Source organism: Denticeps clupeoides, chromosome 4 (genome assembly GCF_900700375.1).
Source record: "Denticeps clupeoides chromosome 4, fDenClu1.1, whole genome shotgun sequence".
In the NCBI taxonomy this organism is placed as follows: domain Eukaryota; kingdom Metazoa; phylum Chordata; class Actinopteri; order Clupeiformes; family Denticipitidae; genus Denticeps; species Denticeps clupeoides.
In genome coordinates, this window is record NC_041710.1 from 24402108 (window position 1) to 24429023 (window position 26916).

General features: G+C 42.9%; 1 protein-coding gene across 7 annotated transcripts in view; it reads right to left on the reverse strand.

The window, feature by feature from the left end:
• inpp4b (inositol polyphosphate-4-phosphatase type II B) overlaps positions 1 to 26916 on the reverse strand; it is a 200114-nt gene that overhangs the window by 32642 nt on the left and 140556 nt on the right. For all 7 annotated transcript variants that reach the window (XM_028976621.1, XM_028976619.1, XM_028976618.1 and 4 more), the window contains 6 exons: positions 23936 to 24047; positions 20698 to 20767; positions 15820 to 15967; positions 9942 to 10072; positions 3859 to 3963; positions 1441 to 1549 (listed from right to left, as the gene is read on the reverse strand). In XM_028976621.1, the coding sequence (XP_028832454.1) occupies positions 1441 to 1549; positions 3859 to 3963; positions 9942 to 10072; positions 15820 to 15967; positions 20698 to 20767; positions 23936 to 24047 (675 nt within the window). The remainder of the gene's footprint in view (positions 1 to 1440; positions 1550 to 3858; positions 3964 to 9941; positions 10073 to 15819; positions 15968 to 20697; positions 20768 to 23935; positions 24048 to 26916) is intronic.

The window sequence follows — 26916 nt, forward strand, 5'->3', positions numbered from 1 at the left end:
AATGAACACATTATGTTATGTACTTAACAAAAAAGGTGAAATAGCTGAAAACATGTTTTATATTCTAGTTTCTTCTAAATAGACACCCTTTGTTTGGACATTCTTGGCATTCTCTTGATGAGCTTCAAGAGGTCAGCACCTGAAATGGTTTCCCCACAGTCTCCCAGAAGTGTTTAGCACTTGTTGGCCCCTTTGCCTTCACTCTGCGGTCCAGCTCACCCCAAACCATCTCGATTGGGTTCAGGTCCGGTGACTGTGGAGGCCAGGTCTCCACTTTTTGTTAAGTACAAAACTCCACATGTGTTCATTCATAGTTTTGATGCCTTCAGTGAGAATCTACCAACGTAAATGGTCATGAAAATATAGAAAACACATTAAATGAGAAGGTGTGTCCAAACTTTTGGCCTGTACTGTATGAATGTGATGAACTCTGATAGTGTGTAAGTAAACAGATTGTTTAAATGCTAGTGCTATGCCATACATACACAGCAGAAAGTCTAGCCTTACAAATCCAATTAGCAGGAGTAAAAATGCAGGTAAAAACGAGGCCGTCCCTTATGTGCCGCACCTGCTGTTTGTTAAAACTTTGGTGGCAGTGGAAGACAGCAGCCCCCTAATTAAGCTCTCCAACTACAGGAGTTAAAGAAGGAAAGGAATAAGGAGAGGAATAAGGAATAAGATCTAGAGTGGCACTTGCAGACAAATGGTAATTTCCTTAATATAAAGAGTCCAAATTTAAACGAGCATAATGCATCAAGTTGACAGAGACTTTTTGGCACCGTGACTAGGGGATGTGCAACATCTGTCTGGATGCTGTTCGGAAGCGAACAAACAAACAAATAAATAAGATAAAGCTCTATCTCTCGCAACATGAGCACAAATTCTCATGTGAACACACACACTCACACACATCTGCCACTTTACACTTTGCCACGGCAACCTGTGATGCACCTCCACCGCATCTCTGCGGTTCAAACAACCATTACAGTCCCTTTCGGCTTTAATCAGCCCCCTTCCCTCATTGTGTAAAAGGGTAACAGTCATCCTGGGCAGGATGTTAGAGTGGATCAGTCGAATCTCAGTGTGAGTAAACCGACTGCGGCGGCACTAATGACCCCGTCTGCCTCATTCTCACTGTACCTGTGGAGGGAGGGAGGGAGGGAGGGAGGAATAAAAAAGCCAAGGGTACGTGAAGGGCGAAGGGATGATTCCCTGCGTGTCGCTGATCACAGTCGATCACTCTGCCGTGGTCTGGATGCCACTTTCTGGCAGGACCGCCTGGCTGATGCACCGGGGATCCAGCTAGTCTGTAGGCCTGGAGATGAATGGCGTGTGCGTGTGTGAGAGTCAACTGTTCCTTGCATCTGCGACTTTGTGCGTTTCTGGATACTCGTTTGAATTCCTGTATCGTCTCATCTTGGCATGTGTGTTTGTTCCCACCTCTTCTTCTCGTTCTCATATCTGCTCAGCAGTCTCTGCAGGCCACCGCTCTTGAAGCCGTGAAAGTGTGCTGCCGGAGCCCCCACTGTGATGACATCGTAGAAGGCGTCTGCAGACGAGAGAGAGAGAGAGGTTACGCTTAACCAGACCTCGGCCTCGTAAACACACAGCCACGCTGAACAACAAACCCCAAGCTGCGTCTCCTGGGACCACCAGCTCTTCGCTGACCCCTCCGCTGCTGCCAATCAAGCCAAAGTCTGTCTAAAAATAGCCTGCCTCTCTCTAGGGTCTGATGAGTTGAGGGGGTCGGTGCAGCGTGACTGGAACGTGCTCGGTCAGTAATAACTCCTCTGTGTGGGTCCGGTGCTGGGCTACAGAGGCGAGAAGACACGCGAACGCAGCGGCTGAGCCTCACCCCCGATTGCTCCGGCGCCGGCAGCCTCAGCAGCCTCAGCAGCCTCAGCAGCTTCAGAAGGTCAGCTAATGAGCAGCTTCACGCCGCGGGAGTCGGCCGCGCCGCGTCGACTGACAGCAATTAATGGTCCGCCTTCCTGCGCGCACGCCGGAGCCGGGCGGGGCCGCGGCGGCGGCCACGGCGTCGCCGTGGCACCCTCAGCAAGCACCGGGGACCCCTGCTGCGCTCTTTCCCACTTTCCGTTAATGACGAGAGTCTTTCTTTTCTGCCGTGCCCCCACCTCAGCCTCCAGCACCCCCCTACTGTAGTTTCATCCTCTCTAAAGCGACACACAAAAAAAAGTGGCTAATTGGCTCCATTGGCCAATGCGGAAAAAATACAGACGCATCAGTCATACGCAACCCAATTTAGGGCTGATCTGCTCGGGTTCCCTTCGTCTCCATAAATCGAGTGGAGAACAGGAGAAGCCCCCGCGAAACTTGTCTCTCGGTGGGAGAAAAATTGATTGCTGGAGGGCCAAGATGAGTCGAAATAATTCATACTTAACCCGTCCCCCGAATCCAGTTTAGAAGAGAGACGGAACAGACTTCGGCGCTGCCGAAATGAGTGTCGGGGACAGACTTTAATGCACCTTCATTTAATTCTTTACCTTATGTCCTAACTGCTCAGGAGCTGTGCGTCTCAGTTACTGAGCAGAGCGAATCGCGTTAGAGGAAAATAAAGATTCCTCATATAAGCGGCGCTCTCTCTGATCAATACATAGAAACATCTTTGCTGGCTCATAAAAGCTCAAGGTTCCATCCCACTTGGCTAAATGTGAGAGAACCTGTCTGCACGGGCCACAACGTGGCCTTTCAAAGAAAATGGGGAGCTGAACTAGAGAGTAAAAGAAGTCCAACGGCCTTTCAACCGAAAATTACAACTTCAATACTATACTCCTTTTTCTGGCACAGAACATGAATCTAACTTTAGATATGGAACATATCAGTGATGTTCTGATGATTTCAGATACTTTTCAAGGCTCACACAGGAGAGCTCTTTTGAAAGAAATCCCTTTTTTCTTATGCACAAAGCAAGAGTGCAGGCATCTTCATTCATCAGGGCCATTTAAAATACAGGCCTCATTAAAACCTTTAGTACTTCTTTAATCTGAAGTAAATTCCAATACAACAAAGCCAATAGCTGCAGTTTTAAGAAATGTATACACAATGTGCCCTATAATAACATTTACTTATATAATAAGCCTTTTAATGGTTTATTTTTAAGCCATATAATTCTTCGTTGATCACATATCACTAGAGAAAGCATCTTTATATATTGGCATGTTGATTTATTGCCCTTCTCTTACAGAGCTCGACCGCTCACTGAATACTGAATAAAGAACAGGTCTGTGATTGGATTTTAACTGATCAAGGTTCCAAAAATGTTTAAAGTGCAGTTAGCAAAAACTTTTTTTCTCTGCTAAGATCTGTAATCTTCTGGCACAAGAATATTAGCGAGGTGCATAACATTATCTTACATTAAATCAGATTTCCTTCCTGAGGGGTTTGGAGCACCGCAGATTGCATCTGTGGCACTTACCATCTCAGTTTTAACACCATTATGTGCTGCAGCCATACTGGGCTGGATGTGTAATAGGAATAGGGAAGCGGAGTGGCTTTTAATGAAACAGCAGCCACCATCTCCTGTGGTTTGTGCTTTGGAGACACGTGGGGTCCTAATTAGCGAGTTGTCCTTCCCTCTGCCTGCATTAAAGTTGACCCTGGGCAGCCCGCCGGGCCCATGCTACCAGTCTCCAAAAGAGAAAGGGTGAGTGATCAACATGCCAAGGTAAGTGAGAAAGATGCTGTCCGTTGAGCTCTTCTGTTTCAGTCAATACAGATGGTGCTGAGGAACGACCGAATGCAGCATGTTAGAGAGAGAGAGAAAGAGAGAGGAACACAAATGCAAGCAGAAAGGTTCTTGAACTTGTAACGCCGCATAGGATCAGACGGGGCTGTTACCGGTTTGCCTCGGGCACGTCACCCGCATCCTCTGGGTGTGCAGGTTGATGGGAATGAACTCGAGGGACTTCTGAGCTTTGCTGCAACTGGGCTTGAACAGTGGACCTGTTGGAAAATAAGAAAGGTCAACTGTTACTCTGCCATCAATAATACCTGCAATCAATATAACACAACACACGCCTACATCAGTCTATGATTTCAATATCATTGATTACTAATGACACAGAAAGCACATTCTGCACCATCAATTATTATCATTAGCTGATGTACTTCTGACAAAACAGAAAACAGGATGAATTTTTCTGTATATTTCTAATGATGCTGTCAACAGAGGGAGTCCTTTGCTGATGTGCCTTGTTGGTCTAATTAAATTCACAAAGAAGTTCAATAAAACATCAAAAGGCAGGCAAACTCTCGCTCAAGACCTTCATCTAAATCACAGATTTAGGAGACAGAGGCGAGGCACTTTCAACTCTATAAACCACGTTTCACAGCCAATGTGTGAATTTATGATTGACCTCCTTGAGCTCAGAATGGCTGAATGGCAAAGAGCAGATGGACTGCAACCCAAATGGACATGATATTTTTTTATATCGTATTATTTCTAATAATCCTCCACTAATTTGTACTTTAATCAGCTAAGAATAGGATTTCGGTGTTTTTTTTTTTTTTTTTTACCCCTTTTTGCGCCACCTGCTTTGTACAAAACATCCAATTAAAATTCACCCAGAAAGATAAAGCAGCGCCTTTGTGGCTTACAGTCAAGCTGGAAATCACTATCTGTCACTCCACACACTCCTTTCCAGCTGATATCTAAAGTATGCAAATGAAATCGACAAACTTTGAAATGACACTAAGCCTTTAAAGGAATGTTCAAACAACGCAAGCGTTCTGAGGAGTTTGTGTTGTGTACTTAGTCAAAGCTATTTGGATCAGAAGAACACTAAAATGACATCCAGGTACATGTTGTTAAGAATGTCAAGCAGCCAGGTTGACGTGGAACCCCGAAATAAACACAGGACTTTCAGTCAGCAGACACTACAGTTTTTTATGTCTTCTGAGGCGCTTGGCTTTATGTATATTCATCTTCCTCTAATTAATATACATGGGAGGAACATAATGCCTCATTTGTCTCACAAGGGAGCATTGATGATCATGAAACATGAAACATACAACAACAGCTCTAAGAACGACACACCACCTGTCCCTAAGGGAATGTTTCTGATTTCCATCACCAAATTCCCCATGAATGACTCTTTACTTCTCTTTATATTCTTATGCTGATCCGGTGTCCAATTCCCAGGCTGGGAAATAGTTCATATGGTGCTGTACGTATAAATTTTAATCTACAGAGATTTAGTATGTTTGAATGTGTCTGTGTGGATGTCTGTTTGCATGTTGACTAGTTTGCCTTATTTATTGAATCCAGCCAGTCAAGTTCTGATGGTTCTCTGTTTAAATCATAAATTATGATAAATATACTATGAAATCACACTTTACATATGAATTCTTGTAGAAATGTACTAATCTGGTGAGTCACTGTTGATTCATGTTCCCAGTGCCATCCTCTTCTTTATCTGACTTCCTGTTTCATGGAAATGCAACAAGAACAATTTTCCCAATAGGAAGTCCATGTGATGCTAATGCTAATTTGAGTGCCACCAAGACACAGACAGGGGCCGTCAGCTCCCTGACTTGGCTGTCACACTGCCGGCTGTGGCCTCCTGGGACTCAGGCTAATGGAGCCAGGCCACCAAGGCGTGGTAGACGAATTAGCCCCATCAGTTCACCCATCTGTTTGCCCAGGTGTTCTCAGTCGCAGGAAGAGGAAATCCCTGTAATACTGACCCCCTGGCACAAGAGGGACTGTGCATGCCTGCAACACAAGCAGCCGGACGTACAAACACACACCACGATAAGGGAAATGGTGCATAATGGTTACTCAGCAACCAAAGTATTTCTCTGTACTCACAAACCTGATTCAAGATCCAGCCGAATCACATGCATAATGCAGCACCAGGACGAAATTAAAAGGTGCAAGACAAGGCCGCTGATTAAACCGTGCTAAAAAAGCGCTGCCTTGTGCAGCCCATTAACAGCTCTGGTGCTTCTGAGGTTGAGCTGTGGGAGCCCAGAGAACACAGCGATACGAAGGAATCAATCAGCCTGCCTGAGGGCATGCTTGGCACAGCAAACAAGTCTAAACCGATCAGCATCTGGCCAAGGTGCATGGGAAGACACTTGTGTATTTCAAATATGTACCCGCAAGACACCTTGGTCTTCCAAACGTGCATTACTGCTATGTCTCTCTCACTCACTTCATTTTTTCTTAAAATTTAACTAAACCTGACACACTGATTACGAATCAGATGACTGCTGAAGTCACAGGTTGTGTCCAAGAGCAAGACATTCAACCCTGGGAGGCTCCAGGCAGACTGAGTCTGTGACTAATGACAGTTAGTTGCTCCGGATAAGGGAGTCTGCCACGTGCCACAAATACATGCAAAATCTTAATTATTCACTTATTAACCAGTGGGTCCTCAAATTGGATTCTTGGCAGCGGCAAAACCACCAAACATATCTGTGTCACACACTTGCCATCACATTTCAGAAACCAGCTGTGCTCCTCCAGGCCATTTGGCAGCACATTTCGAGGACTCTCGGCGGGCCAGTTGTACTTGGGCATGAAGCGATAATTAGGTGACCTCTTCAATTCTGCTGACGAAACTCTTATGACCAACGTGTCACCTACAGCAGTGAAGGGGAAAGGGGGAGGTAGAGCGCTCTTTGCATGTGCTAAAACCAAAACGTCTGGTACATTAAAAACACAAGAAAACGTTCATAACTTTTAACTAACCATTTTTAAAAAGTGAAAGTGAAGTGATTGTGAAACACGGTTACACTACGAAATGTGTCCTCTGCTTTTAACCATCAGCCTTGGTGAGCAGTGGTCAGCCATGACAGGCGCCCGTGGAGCAGTGGGTGGGGACGGTGCTTTGCTCAGTGGCATCTTAGTCTGAATACTTCCCCATGACAGATATAATAAGATCAAATAAATATATATAAATATATATTTCATCTGTGTACATCTGCATGTTGTAAATGAATCCTCCTATGCCAATTGGGAACTGATAGTAAGAGTTCTGACCAGGCTCAAACTTTCAATAACCAATAGCATGTATACGATTAGTTAATCAGCATTTTCATGGATGTCCCAGAATGACTCAGCACATCGAGCAGCTCAGGTCCACTTCAGGATCAGAGGGGAATGTTTACTGTTCTGTGTGAGAACTAGCATGGATCTCAACGGCCAAAAACCCCCCAAAACAAAACAATGAGAGTGCATCTGATTAATTCATGAAAGGATTGGAGTGAGGGGAGGGAGGAGGCAGTTATTACAGCACGTTGCACAGCAAGTACTTTCTAATTAAAAATGAATTAAAAATATGCAGAGGTTTCAAATGACAAATCCGAAGGTCTGAATACCCTGACCTCTGAGGACGGACAGTGAGTACAATGGCACTGGCCTTGATGACACTCATGTTAGCAGCAAACCAAAAAGTAGCTTCTCAAGCCACCTACCCACTCCCAACCTTTTTATTTTTAATAACATCAGGTATCAATTATTAATAGGCTGCAGTTGCCAGGCTGCTGAAGGATTACAGTCATCTCCCAGTGGTTAGCATCGTCTGTGGGAGGGATAATGTGAAGGAGAGGACCAGGTGGAGACGGTGAGAAGCGGGTGGCAGCCGCTGATGTACAGAAAACTTGATTACAGCACAATTTAGAGGGTGCCCAATTGGACCGGAGTCAGGAGTTATACCAGCATACGCCCTCGCTCTATTCCTGTCATCATCAGTCACTGGCAGGAACAATGCTGGGCGAAGCCCCATCAGCCGAGCTGGCGTAGGGAATCACAGCCACGATCTATCAAGGTGATCAGGATCCACACTGATCTGAGATGACAGGAGCATTGATACTGATTGTTTCGACCACAATACCAAATATGACATCTACAAAGGCCAATTTATTCACCAGTAGATGAATTTCTGTCTAGGGCATAAATTATTAATTCAGAAACTTTTGAATTAAACTATTACTTTGGCATAATAACTGTAGGTGTGTGTGTGTGTGTGTTAATAAATAAATGCCAGAGTAGATACTGACATTGATACTGACATCCAAGAGGCTAAAAAGCACAAACAAGTTTGCTTTGGGTCTTCTTCATGTCACTGCAAACTGATAGAAATAGAAAATTTGTTTCCATGGTTACGAAAAATATGGCAAACTGTCAAGAGATGTCAGTGAGTAAACCAATGAGACGGTGGAGCTCTGACCACTGAGGGTACGAATTGGCCTTTATACTCACAAGACTCAGGATTCAATCAGCTGTCATCCATTATTCAACTAGTCATTAAGTGAAACAAAGCCCACTACCTGAAAAACACTCAAACTGCATTCATATCCACCTGCAACAAATAGTCAAATATCAACATCTGTCCGGATCTACATACAAACCTCGCACATACACCATATATTCCTCACGCATCTAGTTATAAACCTTGCACATACACACCATGTATTCCTCACGCATCTACATACAAACCTCGCGCATACACTATATATTCCTCACGCATCTAGTTATAAACCTCGCACATACACACCATATATTCCTCACGCATCCTCACGCATCTAGTTATAAACCTTGCACATACACACCATATATTCCTCCCGCATCTACATACAAACCTCACGCATACACCATATATATTCCTCACGCATCTACATGCAAACCTCATGCATACACCATATATTCCTCACGCATCTACATACAAACCTCATGCATACACCATATATTCCTCACGCATCTACATACAAACCTCATGCATACACCATATATTCCTCACGCATCTACATACAAACCTCACACACACGCACACACACACACACACACACACCCTATATTCCTCATGCATTTACATACAAATCTTGCACACACACCATATATTTCTCACGCATCTACATACAAACCTCGCGCATACACCATATATTCCTCACGCATCTAGTTATAAACCTTGCACATACACACCATATATTCCTCACGCATCTACATACAAACCTCGCGCATACACTATATATTCCTCACGCATCTAGTTATAAACCTTGCACATACACACCATATATTCCTCACGCATCTACATACAAACCTCGCGCATACACTATATATTCCTCACGCATCTAGTTATAAACCTTGCACATACACCATATTTGTATGTAGATGGGTGAGGAAAGGTAGAGAATGTGCAAGCTTTTCTTGATATATGGCCTAGGGGGCACCTCATAGCTCCCCTCTGCCTGCTGTGATACTTTCATCTAAAACTCTCACACCACTGATATTTTTCCAGAGAAAAAGCAGAACTTCTGCATAAAAATCCTTATCCAGAGAAGTACATTGAATAAAACATTTGTGGCAATACGATAACGGTTTTTGTCATTAAAAACTATTGTGTGTGTTTATGTATGTGCCTAGAAGGGAATGTAGATAGAAGTAATAGATATTTTTTCAGATATTTGAATGTGGACACTATTTCTAAATATGAATTTATAGAATATATACTAGAATAAATCTAGAAAAAAAAATGGGTGACTGTGTAGGTGTCACCTTGATACTTAATTGTATAAAAGACTATGGTATCCATAAGGTCAGTAAAAACAAACCAAAAACACACTGTGGAACTGTGGAATAATTTGCCCACCCATGAAAAATCTATAAATAATATAAAACTATTACAGTTTGGGACTATTGTAAGTATGGGGTGATCAAGACGTGACATGTCCAGTAGTTTTGACTAATAGTTAATAGCATGTGTGCGTGTCGGTTACCCTGAGACAATACCTATACCTGGACAATTTACACCTGTCCAAGGCTATCCGATCATCTGTTTCTGTTTACCGTCTGACCCGCCCTGCCCCACAGGGAAATCTGAGCCAAAAGGTCTCTCTGGGCTTATAGTGTTTCAGTGATGCACATTTTTACAGGATCGCTTACGCGTCCCCAGGAGCTCCGTGGGAAGGTCCTGTACCTGTTAGCTTCTCCATCTTAGACAGCGTCTCTCTGTAATTCCTAATGACCTGGTCGTAGCGAGTGATGACCTCTCTGCGAAGGTTGTCCCAATGAGGTGACAGCTCCCCGAGATCCCTCAACTCCTGTATCCTGAAGACAGAGAGAGAACGCGAGAGAAAGAACACGTTAAACAGTAAAATTCGGAATAATCAGCCGTAAGTGGGTGGATTTCGCATAAGATTACCTCCACACACACCCAACAATTTAACTCACAAATCCTGAAAGTATCTGGTCCTAGATCTGCTGCACGCTGTTTCAATTAACCTCCTGTATTAAATCCGTATTATCCGTCTGCTCCGACACTGTTAAAGCTCGCCAGTATGTCAGCACAGCGCGATTTGGAAGAAAAATCCTTCCCTTGAGCTAATCTCCCTCTACCTAGCCACTCTGCCCCCTACAAACTCATCTTGCTTTGGCTCCATTACCAGTAAAAAGCTGTTTTGTTATCAGTCCTTTTTGTTTGATTGAGGCGATTGTATGACGTGCCTTTCATCTCGTCGCATGCAGTCAGTAGCCTGGAGGTAACGTGCTGAGTAACGCGCCTTCATTAGCATATTGAGGCGATGCGAGGTGGTCTGGGGAAGTGAGGAGAGACCATTTGCTTGCCCGGTTACACACAAATGCATTGTTTTGCATCATAGGGGATGACACACAGTCTTTCAAAACCACAGAAATGGTCCCCGGGGAACACGCCCATGAGGTCACACCAGAACAGCTCCTTCAGAGTGGAATCGATTTGAGTTGAAACGTATTAATGTGATTGTTCAGGTGTCACATCTCTGCAGAGCACTTGTCATGGTTCCAGCTCTTATATGCATTAATGAGCTATAAATAGAGCAATCTTTGTGAAAACGCCATGTTAATAGTGATATAAAATTAATATGCTTTTTTCGGGTTCCAGATGTTTTTACTATGAGTGATTTGGTTTAAGCCTCTGAACTCTGAATTATGGAGATATGCACATGACTTTCACCGCAGACCAGAGACCATTAAGCCAAACTGTAGTCAATTTGCCAGTCGGCTTCCAAGGAAATTAACAAAAAACACCCGAAACGCTCCAGAGGTAATCCTTGTTCTTAGTTGCTGTGACACTGCCCAGGTGCATTGTGGGTCTGCCAACTGGGATTGCGCAGCATGGCAGAGCTGAAGTTAGATTTACATAGGTAATGGAGGGGCTTATCGGCCTGAAACAGGTGCGCCACACTGTTTGGAGAAGAACTTCAGCAGAACTTTAATGTGACTAATTAATAAAAGGATCAGACACTCTTAATTGTGAAAAAATTTCCATAGAGAACAATGATTAATTCTCATGTAAATTCAGTCTCCTAGTCTCCACGTATCCTTAATACTTTCAGGAAGGCGATTAGCATCTTCAAATCAAAATGAACCACAAAAGCTCCTGATTCTGCAGCCCAGGAATGGGGTAAAAATCTCATATAACTGAAAAAAGATGGATATTGTTCCGATGATAACTTGCATAATGCCGAATAAGGAAGCTAATAAGATTTAGGCTTCCCGGTTTTACGATGTGATGAAGGCGATGGCGAGAATGTATGAAAAGGGCAGCTATTTGGTCAGACTTCAATCAGGCCTATTATTCCGACTGGGCAGTCATCAGACAAGGTGCTACTGCTGAAAGGTGTCGTTCACTGCTATCGCGTAGAATAGAAGTGCCCGGGTCTCGCCGTTTTCACTCTCAGGCAGATTACAGGCATTCACAGTAATCTGACCCGCTGTCTCACTTTGGGCGAGGACCGTGAGAACGTGCCTGGTGGAAACGTGTAATTTTTGCTGCCCGAGGAGGGTGTGAGGTCGGATGGTTACAACAGCAAATGACTGCTGTCGCCAGAGAAGGGTGAAGGGGACAATCCCATTAATCAGACTGCTTTCAGGCATCTCAAAGTGAAAGCTGGGTAGCTCCCAGTAAGAGGGTTTGGTAATAATATTTTCATTATAACTCATGGTCAGAGACTGAGAGAGATGTCACGAGAGGGAAAGGGTTTGCAGGACGAGAAGAAGGCCAAGGTCCCCCTCAAGAAGGCGGTGTGCACAAGAAAAACATGAAGATGAGAAAAAAACATAAAGAGATAAATTCTGAATAAAAACGAGGTGTGAAAGGCCAGCGAAATGTAATGGAGGCAGAGGAAGATTAGAGGCAGAGAGAAAATTAGAAAAGTAGAGGGAGATATATATTTTTTTAAATAAATAAATGCGACCACTGACTCACACAGCGTCCCCCTGTACCTTTACAATGCACCAGAGACCCAGACTGAGTCATGGGAGTCGGCCTTTATTTCATGGCGAGTTATGGCCGCTGTTCAATTTAATCACTGCCAGCTTTGAGCCCAGGGTCAATACCTGCGGTGTGAGCGGAATGGTGATAAACATAAGCAGCTTCACCAAGAGTATACAACACCTACCTCAGCACATCCCGCCTACAGCCATGTCCAAATACAGAAGACCACTGCCTCCTACCCTGGAGTATGAATGACAAGCTCACCTTCACACTCCTCCTCCACCCAAGGCCAATGGATCATTTTCCTTCATTTATGATGTGGGTTTCCCCCCCTTAATCTTAATATTGATGTTTCATGACAAATATAACAGGGGATGTTCACCAACCTTACATTAGAAAGGTCTGTGCTGTTCGAAGGGATTCTTAGTGGAGCCAATCATTAGCATTGATGATCTCTAAAGCTTTTGGCTAAATTAAACAGAGTGGATTTATGACTTCTTCTGTGAAATGAAATCTGTTTATCCACACAAAATGGGCTATGGTTCAGGGATTCAGCTTTACCATTCTTGGCTAACATCTTAACATCAGCTCCACTGCAAGAACCAGTAACTGAGGAATGGTGGAAGTGTTCAATAGGAGCATGTCCTCTTATTATTGTGGGTGTAAATAATGAAAGAGCAGCCTGGTTAGTTTTGTTAACAATAGTTTCTGGTTTAGTATAGTATAGTTTCTGGCCTAAGGCATGCACTGGCACTAAAATGGCCAAGGTATAAGTGTGAGTTAATAGTGTTTAAACCCTTTGGTTGGTAACCTGGGTGCCCACAACAGCCAATGTCCCTGGAAAGGAAGTAGGGCACCTGTGATGCTGAAAGGAATTTAGTGATTATGGACAGAGAGTGAGAAGAACAGATAAGACATGTACGCTCCTAACATTCTTCAATGACTTTTTGTCCTTAAGGAGAGTTTGTCTGTGTCACTGTCACCATGTGCACAGGCCCAAAACATTGTGCAGCTGCTTTCTGACTATTTGTATAGATGTAGATTTGTATAGATGTAGATATAGATTTGAACAGAACAGTAACATTAAGAGCAGTAGCTCCTGTCTGCCTCACCCATTTTCCAACAGAGAAAAGGGGAATTGAAAACATTCCTTTTGTGAAATCATAGTAAGATTGCACACGCATACACACAGGAAGATATTAAATAGGAGTGTGACTGTCAAGATCAAAAGTAAGTGGGGGAAGAGAATGGCACCATTACCATAATGAACCAGAAGAGGCACAGAAAAGGAGATGTCTTTCGCTTCCCAGTCTTCCAAGCAACTTAATTATTAAACAGCATGAGCATAGAAGCAGCATTGGGCCCAAGAAAGACAAGGACCTTAAAAGGAAGGTTTATTATTGCTGGTACTACATATATGGGCAGACACGGCCTATGTAGCAAATTCAGCCGCTGTATCCAACTGCTAAAAAACAAGCCCGGCTCATTTAAATTGTCCCTGGAGTAAGACTGCAGATATGATTGTCCCAGCAGCAAATTTTTTGAAAAGCAAAAATCTGACAAAGGAACAACAGGGCTGGTAATTGAACCACTGCGTGGATAATGCAGCCCATGTCCTATTTCCTGTGCAGCTAGATAAAGGAACGGAGGGAGATTTGGTGCAGGATAATTGCACAGTGGACTTTTGGGCACTGGGAGATCTGGTCTGAGAATGTGTGTGGGCCTAATGATCGCCAATACCCAGCCAGCACAGTTGAGCAGCCGGCTCAAAGCTGATTATGGCCGAGCAATTGAGAGCACTTGTAGGGGTGATGGGACTCCAGAGGAGACTGACCAATAAACATGAGAAATGAAGACGGAAAAGAGCGCAGGAACTGAAATATTTGATATTTTGAATCTACAATTTATAGGTCCAACACTATAATTTTATAAATTGCATTCATTATTGACACTTTGCATTCTAATGAATACACTGTTACCAGTAGTAAGGAGTAAATTGTAAGGTACTTCATATGTCTTCGTATTGACCCCTGTTCCTTGAATTCTGCTCAAATTTCAGTGATATTACAAAACCACCCTGCACTTTGACAGCTCAGTTGTAAGTTGTTTGGCCAGTTAATTGGACTGTGACTCTCTCTTCTAATGAAGGCTGGTCAAGCTAAGATTAGCAAATATCTGTTAAATCAGTTCAGTTTATGTACAAAGTGGCATGCACAAAGTAAATTCAATGAAATAACTTCCTCTATTCATACTGTTGCTTTGACTGTTCTCACTACAAGTTTTACATAGTTTTACAAGTTTTACATTTAGATGATAAACTCCCAAGAAAAAGTCTCAAATATAAAAGATTTAATGAGAAATTTGAACAAATCTGCTGGATATTTACCCCTGCCTTAACTCTTGCACTAAAGACTCATCTTCCCAATCACTGGTACAAGTCTCCAATTTTTGATTGAAATAATTGATTTCATTTGTTCCAACAAAGTCAATACAAAAACAGTAATAATACCAATAATACTAAGTGTTCCTCAAAGAGAGACCTTAATATGTAACAGGCAATGAAACTTTACTCCCGGTAATCTTTTTCTGAGCAACTTACCCCACTTGCCCAGCATCTGCATTGATGTTGTGAATAGACCTGGGCAACTACTGACAGCACGGAGACCATCTAAGGTGAGACAAGATCATTTCAGATAGTTGTGGTGAAGTCGAACCCATGGCTTTTGAATAAACCCACTGAGCTCAAATGGCATGAGCAGCCCATAAATGCGCTGCAACAGCTTGAGAGCATAATGATTCTGGTTTGGGAAATTGGAGAACTCACTTTAAAGGAAATGCTTTTAGTGCATTGAATGGAGGCAGGATCATATAATGACAAGCTGATTACCCTTGCAATGTAAACACGAACGTATGCCTGTCCAAGCTGGAAAAACATGCACATTAAACGAGAAGATTGTATGTACACAAAAACATGAGAAAATCTTGAGGTCGTATGAGTTCAAATACGGCACGAATTAGATAAGAACAGACATCCTGTCTTTAAGACACTCTAGGCACCTGCAAGTGTATTTTGCTTCAGATACGCATGCCTCAGAGGCACCTTCAGCAAATAAAGCGATCGTGGATGCAGGCACGAAGGCCTGTGAATCAGAGAGGAGAATAAATCACTTATCACTGCCTTATATGTCCCCATTAGAGCGATTTGAGCACCAGAGTGCTTTTCCGCTATTTTGTCTGTTTGATTTTTTTTTCTTTGTATCAACTACTTAGCCTTGGTCTGCACTGCACTGAAACAGAATTGCTTGATTTCTTCAGACTTTTCTACAACTACAGCTTTTTTCTGGTGGAATACACCAAAACCCCCCATCCCATTTCCAAACAATGCTGGCAGAGAAAGCAAGGGAGGGATAAAGACGAGGGTCTAACAAGGGAACAAGCCTGAAAAAAAATCTTCAAAAAACTCTTTTGAAGTGTTAAATAGACCTTGAATAATTTAGAGTTGGCTAAGTATAGCTTTTAATCTATTTTCCCTTTTTCCCCCCATCAGGGCCACATCTTTCTATGTATTCACCCATACATACATACATACATACATACGTACCTGCTGCTGTCCTCCTCGATGTACAGCGAGATCAGCTGTTTCGGAATGCTGAAGGACAATGTGCACTCTGCCATCTGCTCCCTCACTAGCATCCACTTGCTGTCCACTGTCTGGAACCTGTAGACCTTATACACGGAGTTCTTGAACACTGAAAAAAAAAACGGAGCAGTTGATGGGTATAAAGAAGCTGAGTTCTTCTTATTGATTCAAGTTATTGATTCATCTACAGACCAGTCAAGCACAAGAAATATATGTGTGTGTTTTTCTAACAAAAATAGTTCTGGGGAGAACACCATCTATGTCATGAAGGGAGGTAAAAATCATACTACGTGTCTCATTTTCAATCAGATAATTCCCAAATAGCTTCCATGGGACCCAAATGAACTCAAGAATGGCTGGTGGACTTTAGAATGTGTTTGAGATATCATTTGCTGCAACAAACAAGTAGCAAAGCAGAGTTACTGAACTATTTTCCCATAGAAAAAATGCTGTTTGTATGTCAGGCCTCCAACGCAGTTGAGTTTTCTTTCTAATGGGTTGGAGTAAACATCACATAGACAACTGGAACTGCAGCAGTATAGTAGTTTCGAGATCAGGACGAACAAAATGTGACCCGACAATCACATCTGCACTGCCGCCATAACACATTTCCATTTTAATTAGTTGTTTATGACACAACAGGGGAAAATCGAAGCCCGTCTACTTCTATAGGGCTATTAAAAGTTTTCAAATAACAAGCCACCACTTCCCTTTCTAAAGAGAGAGATGTACTCTGAGTAAGAGCGTGAAAAATATGAAAGTAGGAGAGGCACTAAATAGCAGCAATTGAGCAGAGAAGTCTGAAAACAGCTTTTAATGCTCTTATCAGGACACAGGCAGATGTGAAGAAAAGGCCTCTGTGACTCATGTATGCTCTCACAACCTTTTTTTCCTCCTCACTTCTCAACGCCAACTGTGAGAAGCAAGCCAGTCAGTCATATGTGTGACAATACCAATAAATATGGACTAAAGAGGAAAAATTAAAGGTGGGACTTCATTCATTTTAATATACATTTCCTCCCTTGCCTCCCTTTTGGTTCTGTGTCAGTTCTGTCAGTTCCACTGAGTGGAATTAAGAAATGATGCTCTGTAATTTAGTCTGTTCATAAAATTGAAGGCCTCAACACCAACGGTCTCCTGAAAACCGATTTTTTGTTGTTGTTGTTGTTTTGTTTTTTAACACTAAATCCTCAGTTGTGCTTCCTCACAGTGCCACAAAAGAAAAGAGGATTTCAAAGCATGCTGGGATGTTTACAGACAGACTCAGAAAAGTCGAAGGACGTTTTCTAGCATGTGCAGCTTAATGAGAGCAGGAAAACTTGCAGAAATCAATACGCAGATAAGACATATTAAAATAGAATTAACGAGACCAACGAGAAAAGGAGGGGGAAAGAAATCGAAATTATTTTCAAACTGGCACCACTGGCGCAAAGCGTAAGGTTAAGGGTCTCCTCAGAATGACAAGAAACAAGAAAGAACCACCTGCTAGGTACCTTCATTCAAGAAGAGAAACTAACTGCCTAATTTTATTAGTGTGTAAGAACAGTGGTGTTTTAATGATGTTTTTATAAAAAAGGAAAAAAAGCCTGATAATTGACTGCTCTAATGCAGGCTACTTGATTCGAAGTGCACCACCCGTCACATAGACATCACTAAAGAATGTGTTTATTAATGCAAATCCGGATGACGACTTTGACCTGTCAATTACAAAACAAGCCCCACACATAGCTCAAAGTGCACTTAGAGCCAGTTAGTGCCCATTGGATCAGCCATACCAGTTAGTGCCCTTTGGATTGGCTGTACTGACCAAATAACGCAGAGTTATGCACAGAATACTTGATTGGACTATATTGGATTATATTCTATATCAAGAATATAACCAGAATGTTTTTATTCTATCAAAATGTGAAACTATCTAGTGAAAGCAAGGAATAAATAATGAACCAGACAATAATAAATCTGCCCTGTGCAATTAACCACAGACAACTTTACAAAAATGCCGAATTACACAACCAGATATTACTTAAATAGACAAATGGCTTGATGATTCTTTGTTTTATTTGCTCCATTTGCAATGTCCCCTTGAAGGGATGCCCTGCAAGGGCACGCTTTCATTTGGAGGGCAGCTCCATTTCATTTTGGTAAAAAGAGGACCTGACATCAGTGTGTCCTCACCCCTCACCGAATGTCCTCCAAAGTGTCCTCACAGCCCACCAGACCTGATAAGACTGCAGGGCTGTTTATGAATGTCAATGAATTTAAAATCAGAGCATTGCTTCATATTACAAAACCATCAGACAGACAGAAAATAATCAGTGGCAAAAAATTGAGGTGATAGCCTAGCGCAGCAACTCTTTTATTAAGGGTCAACCCAGAAAAATGGAAATATTTGTAAATAAAGATGTCTGATCAACACATGGCTGTGTGACAGTGGCAATTCTTCAACGGTGAAGCTGCAAGGTTACAAGACAGACCCGGTTAAAATAAAAATGTCCATCCGACTCAAACTCCAGGGAGTGTCCCTCCATCTGCTGATAATATCGCACAGTTAAAAAAGCACATATGGAGCCTGCAGAGAACACACCGTCTGTCTGTCTGTCTGTCTGTCTGTCAGTCTCGGACCGGTATGTAGGCCAAAGATGATATTATTAGGCAGAGATTGTTTTTTTACACCTCCAGAAACCTGCTGTTGCTGTTGTCTGTGTCTCATTTCGTCTGGTTGGATGGGGGGAGCAGGGGGCTAATTAAGGGTGGAATTGGGAGATGCATCCCATGAATGCGTTGCTGTTCTAGAAGAAGAATGGAGAGGCGACCTTCTCTACTGGGGAGAGGAGTAGAGGGAAGCCTGAAGTAGCGGATTAACCTCAGACCGCCCCTTCTCCTCCTCCCGCCACCTTCAGAAGCTCTAATCCTGCAGCCAATGGAAGCCACAGAATGCCCCTGTGCCCAGGCACTTAGCAAAATGACTTTAGTGCGGCGGCCATAACATTAGCACAAGTAGCGGGCACTTGCACGTCTTTCTGGAGGAGAAGTAATGACAGACGCGGTTTGGGGGGGGGTGCAGCTAAATTGCATTAGTCAATCTGGTGGTCCGCAGGGAGCGTTTTGTTTTGACTGCTACAGCTGTGAAGCTAAAGCGAACCGGCGCCGTTGTCTGTTGACTAATCTCGTGGACGCATCCGACAATGACACGCTCGTGGGCAAAAATGCACAAACCCGTCCTCAGACGCCCATGACTAGAGTCAGCATGGAGGAAAAGGCAATTTTTTATATGTGGCATGAGGACAAAAAAGCCAGCTAAACAAGAACAAAGTCCTTGCCATTCTCTCTCTCACTTCCCCTTGGCTGATCTTCCCTTTTCCTCAGTGTTTGAGCTAATGAGTGAGGTGGGCCTGTGGGTTTTTTACAGGCCCCTCTGTAATTGGCCTGAGGAAGCTGACACCTTGTCCAGCCTGAGCGCAATGGTGGTGCTGGCAAGAAGACAAGGAGGGACACGCTGAGTGACACTTGAACGTGGAAAAGCTCCCAGTGGCCCGAATTTGCCAAAGCACCACTGTCTTTTATCGGTGCCGTTTGAACTCACACCAGGCCTCCCTGGTTGTAATCATGATTTTATGTGAACTTTAATTAACTACTTGGCCTGGCTGGAATTTTAAATCTCCTTTCTGAGAAACTTGGTCAAGGGTAGCATAAGTATATTCTAGGGTAGCATATATACAGTGTGTGTGTGTGTGTGTGTGTGTGTGTGTGTGTGTGTGTGTGTGTGTGTGTGTGTGTGTGTGTGTGTGTATATATATATATATATATATATATATATATATATACACACACACAGTGTGTGTGTGTGTGTATATATATATATATATATATATATACACACACACACACACACTCTCACACACACACACACACACAATAATAGCTGCATGAGGCTGAAAAAAGCAGATCATGCAGGCAACAACAAAGCTGTGTTCAATGTGTCACAATGATCTCAAAAAATGAGATGTGACAAATAAAGCACTGGCCTTCTGTTCATAAACTTTTCAGATAAAGATAAAATTTCAGCGTAATACCATAAGAACTGCTTGCTTTCTTTTCTTGCCAGTCATTCAGGGATGTCTCAAAGGAGTGACATTTTTAAGTGACATTTTTTCCCAAGACAGAGGTGGAGCTGATCATTCATAAGAACATCACAAAAGCCGTGATTGTGTGTGTAATGGGGTTGCACAGCACCTGAGCACAGTGTGACAGTCAACAGATGGGGAGACTCGGGATTTAAACACTAGATTTTGGAATATTCAAGTCTCTTAGTTTGATCAATATGTATATATAGTTCAGCCCTTCAATTTCATCAGACTACTGTAGTAGTACCATAGTACCCAATATACATGTGATTTCCTGAGCACCGTATATCTGACAGGAATGCTTGTTACAGTTTCGATGGTGGTAAATTGGTACTATGTTGAGCAGTGAATTGATCAGTTTTGCAGCTTTTCACGTTTCATCATTTACAAGTGAGATGCAAGTTGCAATGTTGTTTTACAAAGGCTGATACCACCCCTTACACAGCTTGCGCACAAAAAATTGAATCCAATTAAACATATAGATGCAGTCACACTTAATATACTTACATGTGCGAACACCTGATTCTCTCTAACATCATGGAGACATAGTGAGCAGTACATTTTGTGGCTCCTACATTTTCTTCTCCCGCTCTCTTTTCCTCAAGACAGACATTACAGCTCAAACTTTGTGCTAATGGCAGGGTAACCATGGAAACAAAGGGCAAGGCTAACATTCCAGGTATAATGAGAGCAAGTCGTATGTGTGCCAACTTACCAGCGTTCATCAGGGGACCATTATCTTTGTCGTTTGTGGTTCCGTCCAGTGACTCACACACCAGAGTGCACTATGCGACAAAAAAGAAGAAACCAAATTATAAAATGACCACAGATCAGGACCTCCAGACGTCAAACAATTCTATTCTAACACTGGTCCTGTATACACACTCCTAGAAGAAAATAGCAACTCAAAAACAAATATGAACAGACGTGTCTTCACACATTGTGTTCCAGTACCAGGCAATTTTAAGCTTTTGAGTGGAGTGCCACATTTTAAGAGGGCTTTTCATTCTGAAGAAAAAAAAATCGACACAAGTCAAAAGGAAACAAACTCCAACAGATTATTTCCAAATGAGATGTTGTCAGGGGCCCTGTGATGGCGAGGGCTGCTTCACACAACCTTTTCTTTGATGTGATGCATATTTGACAGGACTTTAAAGCAGCGGTGACAATTTGCCTCCGAGAGATGTGTGTCTCTCCCGCTCTCTTTTTTATCATTTCACTTTCCATCTGTCTCACATGTCTCTCATTCTTCTACCCTCTCACACGAGCTGTATAAACCTTGACCAGAGGGACAGCCTGCACCTGCACTCGAAGGTGCGAGTCAACAAAGTGCAGGTCCAAAAGGAGCCGGTGAGGAGCCTTCACATCTGGTCAGCTCTGAAGGGTGTGAAGGAGAAGCCACTGGGTCAGATTCAATTAGTGTGAGACACCAGATACAGCATTTTGCCTTGTTCTGCCAAAACATCAAGGCATGAACTCCACAAGACCTCTGAAGGTGTTCGGTTCCATGATATCAAATGATGCATCCAGGAAATTGTGAGGATTTGTTCAGCACATCCCACAGACACTCAATCAGAGATATGGACAAATGAAGGTTAAATCACCATCTTCCCATGTTGTTCAAACAAGGCAGTGTTGAGGAGTTGTGGCCTAGCAGCTAAGGAAGCAGACTTTTGAATTCTGAACTGCGGTGTTGCCACTGAGGTCCCTTTCAGCAATGTACCATCCCCACATACTCATGCACTGAAAAAAAGTGAACAATTGCTAAACTTAAACTCTGTCACACCTAACATTTTAGCATTAGGCGATTTTCTGGGAATTTAAACCTAAATTCTAAAAGAAATTCTGTAATATTTACATGTTTACTTGTCCTAATATGTAAGATGAGTTCTCAAATAATGTGGAACATCATTTAATTTCCATGTATTTGAAAAGCTGAAGGTTTTGCAGCCCTTTGTTACCGCTCATGATGTAAAATCTTTACTAATTTCAATGAAGTGAGACTAGTTCTTTGTGTCCCATGCATCACAAGTTGTTTGGCTTTTGTCATAACTTTATAATGAACTACCCGGGAGTAAGGTATTACGTACTTGTCACACTTGATCATAATTCTGACCACTAGTTAGGGGATAAAGTATCTTGTGTTTTCAAAATGTCCCATGCATCTCCTATAGAATAATGTAAATAAACAGGTTACAGCAGGTTTGAATGGTTTATTTACATTACGGCACTACCAAAATATTTGGTAGTGACAGATTACTAGTGTTCACTTTTTTCAGTGTGGTTGCCCACTGCTCACTAAGGGTTAATTGCAGAGTATACACTGAATGCTGTGCTGCAGTGTATCACAATGTCAAAACAATCACTTCCACTTTAGATGTCTACTGTCTACTTGCACATTAACCTGCAGGAAGAGGACACGCGCCACTAAGAAATGATTGCAACAGTCTGCAACAATCATCTGGTAAGTTGCATATGTCAAAGTAACATCCACACGAATGCAAGACCCAAGGTTTCCCACATGATCTAACAGAGAAGCATGATTTTTCTGACTGGATCAACATTCATTGTAGGTCCTTTCAGTGGTAGACAGACGTCAGCAGGGATCCCTGACAGGTGCTGTTTCAACCCTTTAGTCATTGTTAATAACTTATGTTATATACAGTAAATCACACGTGAAAAAGATGTGTCATCTTACAGTCGCAGTCTAGTCAAAAATGCAATAGCAGTAGATGGTGCCAAAATCAATATTCTATAACAATTCTATAATTAGTCTTTTCAAAAAATATTTGGGCCAATGCAGTATTCCCAGAACCCTGGACTGGGATGCAGTATAATCCCTGTTTTTAAACTGTGGGAAAATGACCCCAATTCTCAGAGAAAGTGAGTTATGCAGTAGCAAGACGTTCATGGATCTGTCAAAACCAAAACTAGAGAGTTGAGTCGCTAGCACGGGTGCCTTGAGCTCAGGGCTGAGTCACAGAATACCTGGTGAATGGTTTAACCCAGAGAGAGCGAGAGAGCGAAAAAGAGAAATAGGGAGAGAGAGAGGATAAATCATCACATGCCATGAAGAATCTCTGAGGTAAGAAAGGAGCGTTGTAATGATGACAATCTATGGAGCCAGCGCTAATGTACTGGCTGTGGCCGGGTGCATCACTGTTACTTGTTCAACGAGACGTAATGTCAGACGTGACACACCACCCGTCATTATGGAATTGGCTGATTCCCTCTGATGTGCCTTGCTCTCGGGCATGGCCACACACACACTTGTACTTGGGCCCTGGACAGGTCTTAAACTACACTTAATTATATAAGCAGAAGTCGACATAAAGACGGAAATACTACAGAAACAGGATCATAACCACCGTTAGATTAAAGATCAAATCAGTCGCATAGTAGTGAAAATTTATGGAAAAATACATACTACTTTGCTGTTGGGAAAAATGCAGCCCATTTTCAGGAAGTCTAACCACCATCGGAGATTTAGGGGGGGCAAATCTTCTGCAGGCAACACCTGTCATCCGTCGTCTGAAGCGTCATGGCGCCCACGCCTATAACGTCCCTTCCTTCCTGTGCAGGTGCGGCGCCACACTTCACACCGGATTAGCGTGGATGTTCAGCGGAGACAGCGATTTAAAATCGCGACTGCAGACGAGGGATCGGAGTTTTCCGCTCTCACGCATGCACCCCGCACGCGCACATACACACACACAGACATGCACGAGCTGTCCCTGAAGGCTTTCCGCGACAGATGAATCTCATTGGGCCACTTGAGTGGTGACAGGCTAATCCCCCCAGCATTAGCACTTGCTGAGGCATCTGGAAGTGGCCCCCGCCGGCAGTAATTGAATCATGGGTTGCAGAGCAGAGCCGCCGCCACGTCCCCGCCCCGGCAGGGCAGGGTAGGGTGGGGCTGGGGAGGTGTTGCGGTTTAGGTAAGGAAGCCCTACCTTTTGGCCCTTCACATCAGCAGTGATGTGGTCCGCCTCCCCGTCCTCTATTTCCCCCATCTTGAGACGGCTGACCACTACAGTCCCCACTGTTGCCAAATCATCTGATGACCTGCAGACACAGAAGAGCAGAGAAATTTGAGAAAGAAGTGGACAGAGCAGAGCGTGAGAGCTGAAAGGTAAAAAGGAATTAAAATAATGGGGGAAAAAGGCTGTAGGGGGTGTTACTAATCCTGCGACAGAGAGAAATAATGTGGGTGAATTGACAGGTTTTTCATATTAGAGACCCAGTCTTTTCTTGAATCATTGCAGGTGATGGGAAATCCATGGCACAAACGCAGGCCAACGAAAATGAAGAAAAATGATCCATCTGAATGAAGCAAACAACATCCAATTACTGTGATTGATCTACTTTAAATTGTATCTGTCCCTTTTGGAACTGGCTAATTAAGGGGTGTGTTACTCCGCACATCACGTATGGACATACTGAAAAGGAAGAAGGCAGGAATGGTAGAAAAAAAACGCCTAAGAAAGGAATTATAAGGGACTTCACCAAATAAATCCCCTAAGACGCACACGTGGCATCCTTCACTGTGACAAAATGATGGAGTCCAGAGGAATGCACTTTTCTATTTGCCCTCTACAGCTTCCCCCAGTGGCAGGCCTGGAATAAAGAGTGAGGGATCTAACTTAGAGTGAATTTCCTGCAATGTGAGTCAATGAACTATCAAACTATCTGATGGTGTTGTAATGTAGTGCAGATGACTACTAGACACTGGGAAAACTGTCAAGATGTTACTGTAATATTGTTACTTTCCTTAGTTGCATAAGGGATTGCACTATTTAATTTTATCCTGTACTACAGTATATAATCCCAGCAAGTTACTGCAGTTACCACTTTTTTTTTATATCTTTACAATGTTCACATGTGGCAAGTGAGGGCAGTACTACCAAAAAAGCTCGATGAGGATGAGGAAGCTGGGTCTTTATTTTGAGTCCATGTCATTCACATTCATGCAAAACCACAAAAAAACAACAACAACACAGACACCAACTGTATTTCATTATAGGTGTATAATTTTTCATACAGGTAAATATTCCCAAAAAGAGGAAATTCTTAGCATAATATAACATAAAATGCTATTTTAATGAGAAATGTAATATTATAACTTAAAAAAAATGCATTTGCCCACCACTGGTCATGGTTAAGGGGAAAAATGAGAGCAAAAAATACCTTTGTCTTTAGTGAAAAGGAAAAAAAGTTAAGTACGGCCTATCCCAGAGTTTGCCAAGATTAACATTAGCTCAGCAGAAGGTAAACTTCTTAACATGAAGCCGACAGGAGTCGACTTTCCCAGCAGATTGAGGAGGAATCTGTCAGCTAGCTTGTGATTGACCTCAAATTAACTTTGAAGCTTTGCTGCGTCGCTACAGAGCGTACCGGTCCTCCCACTCTCCTCCCAGCCACAGTCAGCTTCAACAGCGTGATGGCAGATTGCCTGCTTGTATGCGTATCCTCAACAAATCTAATTGGCCCTGGGTCTCTTTATGACAACAGTTAATCAGAGAGCTTTGTTGAAGTGACAAAAAAGAATGGGCTTGGAGGGTGAATTCTGAATAATTTAAGAAACAATCAACTCTCAAGGGAAATGTTTTGCATTGAGGATCAATTTGTAGGCCATTTTTCCACCATATTATGCATGTAAGTTATTCCTTAAATAATAACAGCTTCTTACATAGAACAACAATCATCGTTAAACTAATAATGACAATGTATTTACTTGGGTTCATGGCACAGAATTAATTAATGGTAGAAAAGGTAGGAATTACACAGTTCTTGCTGCTCCAGAGCAGGTGCTCAGACCATTTGTCTCGGGGACTCCTTCCTCCAGGGCTGCACCAACTGGAGCGGGACATTCGCCCAAGAGGGCACCAGACCACCTCAGGGAAGAAGGCTGCTCAGGAGGTGGCAAGGGGTCCAGGAAATGGGCTGTGATCTTCTCAACAATTAACGGAAGAGTGGCGGTCAGAGGAGTAATAAGCCGCTTGAACTCTGCCGCCAGGCCAGCTAATACAATAATTGTTTTATTTCGAACAAGGCTGTTGATCTTGTATACAAATTACAAATAATTTGCTTAAAACCACTCCAGTGCTGACAAAACACAAAGCGATTTATCAATTTGGCCGCCAATCTAATTTAGAGTTGTGCCGGCCAAGCTCACAAGTTGTGGACCAATTCATCACTCGACAACAACGGCGCCCCACGAGACCAATGGGGGTGCCTATCTACCCCGAATTATGGCTTCAACTTAACAATTAAATGCTGACTCACTTCGACAACTGCCAGCTGCTCTGAAGTCTGCGGGAGGCAAATGCCGGCCATTCGCGGCCTGAAATGTTCCCAAATGAGACATTGCGTAGCTAACCCAATAAAGCCAGGGAGCATATGCAGCACTACATCATGCGTGTCTTTAAAGTGGGTCAGGTGCATTCATTTCAGGCGTAATCGCAGCCGTTACCGAAGGTTGGGTGACATTAACAAACAACTCACACACGGCAAAACAGAGCTGTATTTTAATGCCATTATGCACAGCCCTGCCAAAAGTTTGGTTGGGCCTGCATTCATTTTCATATTTTGATTATAGCCTTTGTTTGGCAGTGTTTTGATGAAGCTGCATTGAGTTTTTCTTTTGTTGAGGACTGGAGAGTTAAGGCACTACACAAAATGGTGTTATGGTTGGGAAAATGATGTCTCTTGCTCCCTGAACACAATATGAACCTGCTAAATCCTCGTACTGTAGTCTTAAAAAGCACTTTTATTTATTTAATTTTATTGCCCCATTGTATGACTTGACAAAATGACACAAGCCCAGATCATAATACTGCTTTCACAGGCATGTAAAGCTGGGACTGTGCATGATGGTTGCATCACTGCATGGGACTCCCTTCTTATCCTGTTGCACCCAACACCCTGGAAAAGG